The sequence below is a fragment of the Oryctolagus cuniculus genome, chromosome 21 (assembly GCF_051225735.1).
Source record: "Oryctolagus cuniculus isolate XC-2025 breed Fujian yellow rabbit chromosome 21, ASM5122573v1, whole genome shotgun sequence".
Taxonomy (NCBI): Eukaryota; Metazoa; Chordata; class Mammalia; order Lagomorpha; family Leporidae; genus Oryctolagus; species Oryctolagus cuniculus.
In genome coordinates, this window is record NC_142887.1 from 25,949,650 (window position 1) to 25,962,514 (window position 12,865).

The following is a 12,865-nucleotide window of genomic DNA, read 5'->3' on the forward strand; positions in this document are numbered from 1 at the left end:
TGGTTTGCAGTCTGTCTTTCCTTTCCCCAGCCAAGTATCTGCTGGAAAAAAAAAAAAAAACAAAAAACAAAAAACTATCAAGTAATAAAGATCCAAAGCCCACAAAAATGATAATGAATCCAGCATCCCCTTCCTAAATTTCAAAATATTTGAATAGATTTAATATTCACAAAATTAGGTCTGATTTGTGAGTTTTTGGAAAGTATCATCTCACTTAACTTAAAGTTGTTTGGATTAAATAGATAACCAGTGAGCCTACATACTAGCAAAATTACCTTGGATGACATAGAAAGAAAAATAAAAACTATAAAAAGAAGGTAAAAAGCTTTTTACAAGAAACAGAACATCAACCTGGAGTCATTCAGTAAATGAACAAATAACACTACATTTTTTAAAAGCTCCTATACTTACTGAGTGACATCAGAATAACTCACGTCTGTGGTAGCAATCCTGAGTAATCAGGAAAAGGTCAAATCATGCGTAGTGCCTTCTGTTTAAGAAGGCAGAAAATATGTAATGTATTTCAGAAAATTTCACATTGAAGAATAGTTGAAATGGCAGTTAATGAATTAAGTTTGAGTTACCAAGAACTTTACAAAACAACACAGATAAACTAATGTAGAGATTTTTCGTATACATCACAGTGATCATGGAATATTAAAATTCATAATTAATTCCCAAACACATTTCTGTCTTATTTTAAATACTATCACCACCATTCCTTTCAAATATTAGTTGAACTACAGTAAATGCTTATTTTTGTATATCACACATATGTAACTTCACATGGTTCAACTTATTTACCAACATTATTAACAATAACACAAAGTGGTTTGTATTTTATCTTTTCTTTCCACCCACCAAATATCTGTTTTAAAAAAAAACAGAAAACACTATCAAGTATTAAAGATCCAAAGTTCACAAAAATGATCATGAATCTACTGTGTCTCACCATGACATTTTCTTCCTACTCCTCAATCAAAAACATAACAATCTTGTTTATGCCTGGGAATTTTAATTCCACAAATAGGCTCTCAAAATATCTAACTGATCTGTGTAAGAATTACAGCTTTTTACAGATAGCACAATATATCTTAATCCTGAAAACCATACGTGGGCATTACAGTTATTTTCATTTACAAATAATAAAAATACAAAAAATATAATGAGGATTCAAAGTTCTCAGAACTCAGTCTATTTTCAGATTAGAAGATTGTATTTTTATTTTCTTTTCAATAAGGAACACCTATATTGGATAAATGATTCCTTATTCTGACTTATCAATCAAAAAACTATAATCCAATATTATTATGCTAATATGAGATCATAACAAAATGTTTCCAGGTTGTGCAACAAATTTCCTTGTAGTTTTCTTCCTTCCCTACCCCTCTACTCCCTTTCTAGGTTCAAGCTGAGGTATATTGCATATTTGGGAGACTATGTGTCCAAACACAATGAGTTCCCAAGATGAGTTCCTGACTCCCGGCTCCACTGAGCCTTGTTCCAAATGTTAGGGGCTCTGGAACACAGACTTGCCTTGATGCCTGTGCTTCCACAAGTATCAGTCCCCCAGCATGATGCAAATCCAAAAGATGACCTTTCACAAAGTAAATTATATTTGAAGTATGGGTACATTTATGAATAGACATTGACTGATATACCAAATGCATGCTAAAGAAATTTCATTCATTAATTCTCCAAACTGAGAAATATCTTATAGCAAAAACAAAGCTTTTGCACAACTCTGACAACTGCCATCCAGCTTACTTTGTGTGCTTTTTTTTTTAAGAAATGCTGTTTATTACACAGACGTATAAATCATAGGATACAATTTCATGCTTCTTTTAAAATACTCATAATCCACAAAAAGGACACAATACTCAACAAAGAACACTCTAACAGAATGCTCCACATGACAAAGTGTGCTGAAAAGGGGGTATAGTTAAAGGGCTGTATCTTGTGAGAATGTGAGAACTCCCCTTAGCTACGAAAACCTAAAAAGGAGGGACTAACAAGAAAGCTCAAGACAAAAGGTTCATATAAATCCTAAAAATGTCAGCTAAATGATATAATTTTTATAGCTTTCAATAAAACTAGATGGTTTTAGCACATCAATAAAAGCAAAGCCTTAAAGCTGAGACATCCATTGTTATTAATGATATAATGAATTCACCGTGGACGCTAAAGCTGACAGGGCCGGCAGGGATTTCAGGTTTCCTCTTGCTTCCTCTGTGTTTTCCACAGCATGTCACCACTATGACTGTCTAACAAAATGAAGGTGGCTGCTGGCGCCCTTTCTTGAAGTTGGGCCAATTAAACTCTGCAGCCTCTCCCACCCGCAATGTTTGCTGGCTAGCTCCTTAACGGTAAAGGTGCCAACACAGATTGCCTCATCACTGCCTTCCTTCACTTCTTATCAAAACCATCAAGGATCCCCAGCTCAAAGGTTCCTGGAAGTAGTTTTCCATAGATGACCATTGTCTACCAATTTTTACAGAAGCAGAAATACTTAGGGCGGAAGAGCATAAAGATTTATTCTGGTAGTTTACAGCTACGGCCCTGCTGCATTGATCCTCTCTGATCTGTTGTGAGATGTGTCACAAATTACTGTAACTTTTTCTCGTCTCTTTAAAATTGAGGTGAACTTCGGCCGGCGCCGTGGCTCAATAGGCTAATCCTCCACCTTGCGGCGCCGGCACACCGGGTTCTAGTCCCGGTCGGGGCGCCGGATTCTGTCCCGGTTGCCCCTCTTCCAGGCCAGCTCTCTGCTATGGCCAGGGAGTGCAGTGGAGGATGGCCCAGGTGCTTGGGCCCTGCACCCCATGGGAGACCAGGAAAAGCACCTGGCTCCTGGCTCCTGCCATCGGATCAGCGCGGTGCGCCGGCTGCAGCGGCGGCCATTGGAGGGTGAACCAACGGCAAAGGAAGACCTTTCTCTCTCTGTCTCTCTCTCTCACTGTCCACTCTGCCTGTCAAAAAATAAATAAATAAATAAAAAAAAATAAAAAATAAAAAAAAAATAAAATTGAGGTGAACTTCACAGAATACAAAATTATCCAATGTAAAGTGCACAGTTGAGTAGCAGTCAGCTGTTTCATAACTGTGACTTTTTAAATAGTTTTTTAATTAAGATCATCTCTTTCATGAGTCACCTCATATTCAACATGGCTTTCTGGGAGGGTAAGAGGCAGATAAATTTGCAAGCAGGCATTTTCTAATTTTTTTTTTTTTAGTTTGACAGATAGAGTTAGCAGTAAGAGAGAGAGACAGAGAGAAAGGTCTTCCTTCCGTTGGTTCACCCCCAAATGGCCGCCACAGCCAGAGCTGTGCCAATCTGAAACCAGGAGCCAGGTGCTTCCTCTTGGTCTCCCATACGGGTGAATTGGCCCAAGAACTTGGGCCATCCTCCACTGCCTTCCCAGACCACAGCAGAGAGCTAGACCAGAATAGGAGCAACTGGGACTAGAACCCGGCACCCATATGGGATGTTGGCGCCGCAGGCGGAGGATTAACCAAGTAAGCCACGGCGCCGGCCCCCAGGCATTTTCAATAGCTAGCAAGTCAGAGAATTCTGTCAATTGGTTAAAGTACACTGAACATCCCATCCCATAAATGCATTCATTCATTCAAACATTCACTCATTCAACTCTCCCTCCATGCCCAGGCCCTCAGACTCTTAAACTGGTAAAGACCCAGTGACAGTTACAGTAAAGAGCTATGACTGGCCCACACAATGATGATCAAAGGGTATGGCCAACAAGAGCCAGCAAATGAAAGATTACTTACAGAAGATTCACTAAGGAGAAGAAGACTGGCTTAGTTCTTAATTCATGACCAGTGACAAAAGAGTTAAGTTAAGAAGAGTATGAGAAGGCATTCCAGGCAGAGGAAGGAAACTTGGTAAGCCATGTTCAGTACGCTCTATGAAGAAAAATGGAACAAGCCTTTTTATATGCAAGGCACTCTTGTAAAACTTTTACACTGTATCTTTTTTTTAAAGATTTATTTATTTAAAAGACAGAATTACAGAGAGAGGTAGAGACAGAGAGAGAGGTCTTCCATCCACTGGTTCACTCTCCAGATGGCTGCAACAGCTGGAGCTGCACCGATCCGAAGCCAGGAACCAGGAGCTTCCTCCGGGTCTCCCACTTGGGTGCAGGGGCCCAAGGATTTGGGCCATCTTCTACTGCTTTCCCAGGCCATAACAGAGAGCTGGATCCAAAGAGGAGCAGCCGAGACTAGAATCAACACCCATATAGGATGCAGGTACTGCAGGCCAGAGCTTTAACCTGCTGTTCCACAGTTCTGGCCCCTACAGAGTATCTTCAAAGGCAACTAGGTGCATCCACTGAAATACAAAGAGGTGAATTAACTGACAGCCAGCTACTCAGAGGATGAGCTGGGATTTGAACCCAGGCAGTCTAGCTTCAGAACCCGTCCTCTTCACTATACATCCTATACTGCCTTTCTTCTTCTTCCTTTAACACAATTAATTGTTTAAGGCAGATCTTTCATGACAGAAGGCATAATATGCCACAACAAACTGAAAATGATCAATGAATAGGCACTAATAAAAATACTTCGGCTTCTAAGCCAGTGAGGATGCAAGTGGCATAGCACATAAGATTAATAAAGCTTAATTTATTTCTTATTTTTATATGTAAATATAAATACACACACACATACACAAACACACGGAGTCCTGAGATTTTCCCCCAAACCCAGTCACTTTCTTCTACTTTCCAATCCCAGGATGTGCTTATTCCACTCTCTAAGCAATAGAGAGACTGGGCAACGCTTTAAGAAGATTAATAATGTGAGCAGATGTGTGTTTCTTCAAAAATTACTTGGAAGGAGTAAAAAGGTAAAACCAAAGAAAAGAGAGGTCAGAAAAAACAAAGCCATTTCCAATAGATCCAGCAAATGATAATAAGGCACTCCACCATGACAGTGGGAAGTCAGAGATGAAAGATTAAATCACTCGCCCAAGGACACAAGGCAAGAGAGACACCAGAACCAAATCTGGACCTGGGAATGGTATATAGAATGGGTTTGTGGAAAGACCTCTATCAGGAAATCTCCAAGGCATCTCTTTATAACTACTTTTGTCCACGATGCTTATTTTTAAGTCTAATTTTATGCTATTAAACACACTGTGGCCCAAAATGAGTCATACAGTATTATCAATTAGCACAACATTCAGTTAGGTGACCAAGCAATTTAGTATAGCTGTATTACAATTTAAGACTTAGCCCTATAATCTAGAAACAAAATACTTCATCATAGAGATAGTAAAGGGATGTGAAATATGAGTACACCCTTCCATAAAAGTAATAAGCTATTCCAAGAAAATTATTGACAGTACATAATCCTCACAAGTGAGCTTCCAAACAAGCTTTGGAAATGAGCCTCCATCATAGAAGTCATTTCAGAAGCCAGATTCACATTTTATTAATGTGACAGGTATAACAAGATAAATACATCATATGATTCTCAAATGACATAATTAATGTAGCTTATGTGACATATTCATATTAATGATCTTTTATTATGTGTGAACAGTAAAATAACATTGGATAAGCAATGAAAAATCCAATCAGCAGTGGCTTTCCAGGAAGGTTTTGACTGCACTCTTATTTACACAGTGTTATCTGATACTAATCCGTGGATTTTAAAAAGCAGAAATAGCTTCAGAATTGTAAACAAACATGTTCCTATGAGATGAGCATTTTAATTACTATCACTGCTGCAAATACAACATGAAAATAAGTGTGATACAGGATAACCTCTTAACTAAAGATGAAAATAGGGGAAACCATATTTTGCTGGGCCAATAAGGTTACATGAATAAAAAGATCATAACATTGGATCAGGAGTCTGGTCCACAGGGCCTGGTACTGTGTCTCAACCACACAAAAATTCTGTGGAGAGTGTGGCTGCCTACTCCCTGATGCTAACTGCAAGGGTGACAAACTACTCTGGGTTTCTTTAATAATTCACTACAATCTAATACTTATGAATCACGTAAAATATAAGAAGGTCTAAAAATTAGGTTTTACAAAGTAATAGTCTTATTTGGTCTTATATCAAACAAATATTTATTAAGCAACTAAACAAGTATTATCTTTGGCACCAAAACAGAGGGGTGAGATATGATTCCTGAACTTATAGAGTATAATATAGAGGCTAGATAAATATAAAAAAAAGATATATATGCATAAAGAGATTTAAAAGGGATTCTAATTGACAATCAGCCTAAAGGTGCATACACTATAAACATCCCCTAGAAATCAGAGGTGAGTGAAATTACTGAGTTTCTTTAAGACAAAAGGGATTCAGGAAGAGTATCTTGGTGCCTGCACTCAGAAGTGAACTATGGGCCGGCACCGTGGCTCAATAGGCTAATCCTCCACCTTGCGGCGCTGGCACACCGGGTTCTAGTCCCGGTTGGGGCGCCGGATTCTGTCCCGGTTGCCCCTCTTCCAGGCCAGCTCTCTGCTGTGGCCAGGGAGTGCAGTGGAGGATGGCCCAGGTGCTTGGGCCCTGCACCCCATGGGAGACCAGGAGAAGCACCTGGCTCCTGGCTCCTGCCATCGGATCAGCGCGGTGCGCCGGCTGCAGCGGCGGCCATTGGAGGGTGAACCAACGGCAAAGGAAGACCTTTCTCTCTCTGTCTCTCTCTCTCACTGTCCACTCTGCCTGTCAAAAAAAAAAAAAAAAAAAAAAGAAGTGAACTATGGCTAGCTTTCACAGATTGGGATCATTTCAGCTACATCTTCCTGGATAAAGATCCCTGGTCAGCAAATTTCCCAAGTAGGATGCTAGAGAACGCACATTTTGAAGTAGATAAGCTTAGCTCAGACCTTGCCATGTCATGTGACTCTGGGTAAGTCATTTCACTTCTCTAAATTTGAGTTTCCTTACCTGTAAAATACAAATTATAACACTGCTATCTAATAGGATAAACATTAAATGAATGCATGTAAGACCAAGTAGAGACGCCTAACACAGAGCAGAGGCTTTTAAAAGGCTAGTGCTTCTAGTATGAAATTAAGTGTCAAATGGAAGGTCCACTGTGCTCTGGAAGACTGGTGCTAAGCTCCTCACTGGTCCTGTTCCGACGGCTTCTTTGTAAAGTGGTAGCAAGCCCTAACTGAATCCTCCAGTCTCACATGTTTACAAAGCTTGTTTTAGTCTTTAGTTTGACATGGCAAATAAGAGGAGGAAAGAGCTCTCCTTTTACCATGTCTCCCAGCTGCACACTCATTTAAGAAACCAAAAAATCTACAAGCTGTAGTATTTCTTTTATGGTGAGCCCAGACTTTAGAAAAATCAGAACCAGCGGTGTCTGAGAGGACACCATCTTTGCTCACTACCAGCCAGTTCTAGTCGTGAAGGCCAGCTGTGGACAAGTGCTGCCTGTGGTGGCATTCCTAGTTTCGTTAAAATCACATCAATGCAGTATCACTTTTCATCTGTAGTGTAAATGGTTTTATGAAACAGTTTGGTAAAACACATGGCATGTGACTGTACCACTACAAATGTGTTAGCACACTCAGCCAGAAACCATAGCAATTATCTGATCATGTGAATATCCTGGCAAGAGTAATAAAATAAACCTATAATATCTGTAAAGACTTCCTAGTGCCCCACTGGAGTTGAACATCAAGTCCCTTACACGGAAGCTTCCATTTCCAAGCAGAAACAGCAAGAATTGTTCTCAAGCTATAACCAAACAGTCATACAGTATCTGATGGCTCAGCTTATTTTTAATCCTCTATGAACTCTGCAGAATTATATCTGGATCCTTATAAGATGATGATGTGAGATTATGAACACAGTGAATAAACACAACCTTCTGCTATAGCAATTTAAGCATCACAGAGTGAGTAAATACTGCAGAGTGAATCCTAACATTTGAAACAGAATCTTCCAGAGTCCAGAAATCCACCTGACTGCCAAGAATAATACTTCCGTGGTTCAAGCAATACCAGTACCCAGAGGGGTTTCCACAGACATAACCACATGAGTTACTGCATATTGGGTAAAATAGAAAAAACAGACATTTATGAATGTACAGTTTGCAGACATTTTAAAACTACTCATAAATATGCAATTTACAAAGATAGTAGAAATAAGGGACTTTAGAAATATGCAGCATCTGTTTAAATTGCTTAATTATATGGTTTCTTCCATGGATTTTCCTCGTCCCAACTCGGTTTTTATTGGGGGTTGGGAGTGGGGGCAGGGAACACATGGCTCCCTTAAGCAAAGTAAATGAAATCAGTCTCATTGATAGCAGCTCTATGATGAGAACTCATAAATAAGAGACGCCGACTTTAGGATGAGGTAGAAAGACAGTGTCAGAGGACAAAATCGCATCAATCAGGTATCAAAGAAAACCTGTCAATTCACCAGCCTATCCTGAGGCAGGGCTTGTTAGATTCTCCAGCAATACAACAAATGCACCCTATCGTCCCATGCATTTCACACATAATTTCTATTTTAGCTCTGATGTGAAACACGGTATCACACATCATGCCACAAAGGAAGGGTCAGTTTAGCTAATTCAAGTAAAACACCAGGCAGCTGCTAACAGAGACAGGTCTCGGCTGGGGAGGGACACAGCACACTCAGTTCACTGTTTTCCTTCAGAAGAATGTCAATAAAAACCACGGCCAAATGAAGTATTTGAAGGGAAAAATTTAAAAGTCCTGCGATGCAGTGAACCAGTGGGTTCACCTAACAGTTATCGGCAGTCAGACAAGTTAGCAAAAGGGAGCCCTAGCCAAACGTACAGCTGCCAACAACTTGAAGAAAGCTGTCTTTCTCTCTCAGCGTCCTGGGGTAGGGACCACATTTAGAAATGTTATTTCTGGGACCAATAGCAATTTATTTTGATAGAACCACTGGATTTTTTTCCCGTGAGTTCTCAACAAAGGAGCCATATTAGGAAATAATCTCGCAAAAAGCCAAGTGCCCCCTCCCCCATCCCCACGATCGATGCACACACGCCGATACGCACAGACACACGCCCGTGCACAATGGCCGGCGCGCGCTCTCGCAAGGGCCCACGCGGCCGCTGAGAGCCCCGCGGGCGGAAGGCCCGGTCGGGCCCGGCCCCAGGCTCTCCGGCCCGAGGGCCCGAGGCCCCGCCGCCCAGGAACCAGCGGCTGGGCGGTTGTGCTAGGGCTGCTCGCCCCCCAGCGGGGCCCTGGGGAAGCGGCTGCCAGCGGCTCGGAGCCTATTAACCCCTTGGGGAAGTAGGTGTTAGGACACCCACCTGCGGGGGCCGCTGCAAAGGGTCTGGCTCGCAGCCCCAGGTGGTTCCCCCCGGGGACCGGGCGCCGCCGAGTCCTCGGACTCTGGCAGCCGCGGGAGGGCTCCCGCACAGCGCATCGAATCTCTGGCTCCAGAGGCTTCTCAGGCAAACGAGTGCTTCTGAGCTGTCACCCCCGAGGGTCCACGCAGCCCAGGAGAGAAAAACTTAGAGGGCACTGGGCGCAGACCAGACTTGATAACTCGTCCCGACGGGACCGGCGCAAGTCCCCAAGGACCCAGGATGCCTGGACCGGCCGGCCCAGCGAACTACCGGAGGGCCGAGGGCCCCGCTGTCGCCCTTCCCTGGGTCGGGCTTCGGGGCCCCGTCCCCTCTCCAGGACACTTACCTTCTTCCGGGGCTGCCATTTCATCATATTTGTACAGCCGATACGTGGAACATCAAGATGTTGGCTGGGGGCTGGGGGCAGATGCAGGGCAGCGGCGACTGCAAGTCATGCTGCCTCCCTCCCACCCCTAATTCTTTCCCATATTCACTGCGAAGGGAAAAAGCCCAGGAGAGTCCAGTCTTTTCGCCTTCAGTTCAATGAAAAGTATCCCAAACAACGAACACACTTCCCACCGGGCTAGGAAGTCCCAGCAGCCACCGGCGTACTTCTGCCCGAGCGGGGCATTTTCCCGACCGGCGCCTGCAAAAGGAGCCTGCGGCGGGGGTCTCCGGGCCGGCTGCAGAGACCCTCCCTCACGGAAGAGACTGAGAACGAGAGCCGCTGCAGACACCCAGTCGGGCTCCTGCCATCCAAACCCCTTTTGGCGAATTCTCCTCTTCTCAAAAAAGATTAGACAAGCAATCAAACCCTCACGCGCAGCCTGGAGCAATTCCCAAAATTCTGGGTGTACTTCTCGTTTGTAAAATTTAGCAAAGAAAATTCCAAAGATCTGTCATCAGAGCTTCTTTACGCTGTTTTCTCTTCCTTCTTGGCTAACTTGGGAAAAGGTTCTGCCCTTCCCGAAATGCCCACCTTCCCTGAACACTGTAAATAGGAAAACTTGGTTTGTGTGTTTAGATTTTTTTTTAATTCCCAAGAACCTTAGTGGGGAAAGGCTGGAAGGAAATCCTGCAAGAACCCAACTCCACAGCTCAGTCTGCACTAATGACTTCCTTCCCTTCAGTGCAAGCACAGCCTGCCCAGCTCCAGCCACACAAGCAAATGGTTTCTGGGTCTTAGTGCCACGACATCTGCTCTAATGCAAAAAAGTAAAGCTCACAGTTTTAGAAGCCCCAGCAGCTCCTAAGGAGTCAGAACCTCCAGGAAGCCATTTCAAAGCATAGACTTGTGACGTATATTGAAAAGGAAAGGACTCTAGATCAATGGACTAACAAAACCTTAATTTCTGATTTGAAGGAAAAAAGAAGTAGAGGCATCTAACAGGATACAAAATGTAAGCAAGAGTTTTTCTCCCACATGAACTTGAATAGATTCTATTTGCTTCTCTCAAAATTTAGTGCTCATTCTATCACTATAAAAATGTTGCTATGAGGATTGAATTTTATTTACCTTCTGTGAAATGATATCACCTTATTTAAGGAGATACATCTACAAATCCAAAACGCTACGTAATTCTATTGCTTATTATCCAAAGTGCCCTTCAACACCTATCCCACCATGAGGCCCTTTTAATTGCTGGTAACGTAATATGTAAGCTTCTATAACACTGACTGATGTACTCTGAGTCCAGTGTTCCAACAACGTTCAACTTACTCTCAGAGTTCTGAATGCACTGCCAGGATTAGTTACTGGGGAGATTATATGCAGAACAAGTCATTAGCAACACCAAAACAATTACTTTTGAGATCTCTTCCAAGCCTGAGAGTGAAACTCCACAGTGAAAGGCTTATCTTAATTATAATAATAATGATAATAATTATAGCCGATGAATAGGTACTATTGAGCCATCACTCCATGCTAGAATCTATGCTTATATTCATCAGCTCATAGCCCTGCAGAGAAGGTCTTACTGTTCCATTTTCCAGATGAGGATGCTGAAGTTCAGAGGGGCCACTTTCCCTGACCAAGACCACACAGGTAAAAATGGCGAGGCTGGGATTCAGAGCCACAATTACCTTAGTCCGTGACAAACAGCAAGGCTGCATGCCAACCTTCCCATGCATCTCCACAGATCTGTTAAAGACAAATGGCTTAAGTACTTGCCAGCCCTTGTTCTAAGAACATAAAAACATAGAGGCTGTCCCTGTGTTTGAGATTACATAACTGCAAGCAGCAGTCAAGATCATTCCAATACGCTGCGTGTATTCTGACACATCCACATCATTCTGGACAGCTCCCCTTAGATATCCTGTGAGCATAGAAAGCTCAATAAATCCCAAATCAAATTCATCAATATACCCCCCAAATCAGCTTCTCCTCCTTCCTTTCTTCTGTCCCTTACGCCATTATTCCTCCAGGATCATCATTCCTTATGTCCAATCTACGATCAAGTCCTCTCACTTCTTTATCAGACATCATTTTCAAATTCCTACTGCTGACATCTGAAGCCAGGGTTTCATAAGATAAACATACATTAAGCACCAAGTAGATGCAATCATCACATAGGATTGAAATGCTTATGTCCCTAAACTAGAGGGGCTTACAAAGAAGGTAGGACAGAACAGAGGACCTATAAGAAGCCAACCAGACACCCACTGCTAACATAGTTAAAGCTGCACAGGAGCTATGTGGCCAACAGGTATTCTGCAAGTTGGAAGGAGGAATCATCATCAACAGGAATGAACACGGGTTTCACAATGAAACTTGAGATAAAAACTCAGAGGTGATGCAACTGATTCTGCAGCCAACAGCCTAGGCATTCACCAGGGCCTGTAATGTCCTCCAACCTTCTGAGCTCACTACTTACCCTTCCCTCCGCATGTCCCTTGAACATGCCACTCATTACTTGTGCATTGTGCCTGGACAATTCTTCCTCCAGATTCCCTCCAGGCCCCTCCCTCACTTGTTTCATTTCTCTGTTCAACTATCCTTTCAGGTCTCTGTTTATAAAGGCTATCTCTCACTACCTCATCTAAAATTATTGATCTTCACTGTTACTTTCTATCCTCCCTGGAGCTGGTGTTGTGGCAAAGCTGGTAAAGCCACCACCTGTATTGCTGGCATCCCATATGGGCACTGGCTTGAGACCCGGCTGCCTCACTTCCAATCCAGCTCCATGCTAATGGCCTGGGAAAAAGCAGTAGAAGATGACCCAAGTATCTAGGACTCTGCACACATGTAGGAGACCCGCATGAACCTTTTGGCTTCAGCCTGGCCCAGCCCCAACTGTTGAAGCCATGAACCAATGGATGGAACTTTCTTTTTCTCTCTCTCGCCCTCATTCTCTTTCAGATAAATCAATCTGTTAAAAAAAAAAAAAATCCTTGGGGATGGTGCTGTGGCGTAGTATGTAAAGCTGCCGCCTGCAGTGCCAGCATCCCATATGGGTGCTGGTTCAAGTCCTGGCTGTTCCTATTCCGATCCAGCTCTCTGATATAGCCTGGGAAAGCAGTAGAAAATGGCCCAAATTCTTGGGC

General features: G+C 42.8%; 1 protein-coding gene across 3 annotated transcripts in view; it reads right to left on the reverse strand.

Annotated features, from left to right (window-relative positions):
• TTC28 (tetratricopeptide repeat domain 28) overlaps positions 1-12,865 on the reverse strand; it is a 700,068-nt gene that overhangs the window by 433,240 nt on the left and 253,963 nt on the right. The window contains exon 1 of one of the 3 annotated variants that reach the window (XM_051826643.3): positions 9,669-10,438. The exons of the other annotated variants lie outside the window; for them this stretch is intronic. Coding sequence (XP_051682603.3) covers positions 9,669-9,695 — 27 coding nt within the window. The 5' untranslated portion in view covers positions 9,696-10,438. Of the gene's footprint in view, positions 1-9,668; positions 10,439-12,865 lie in introns of those variants that run through there. 3 annotated transcript variants of the gene reach the window in all.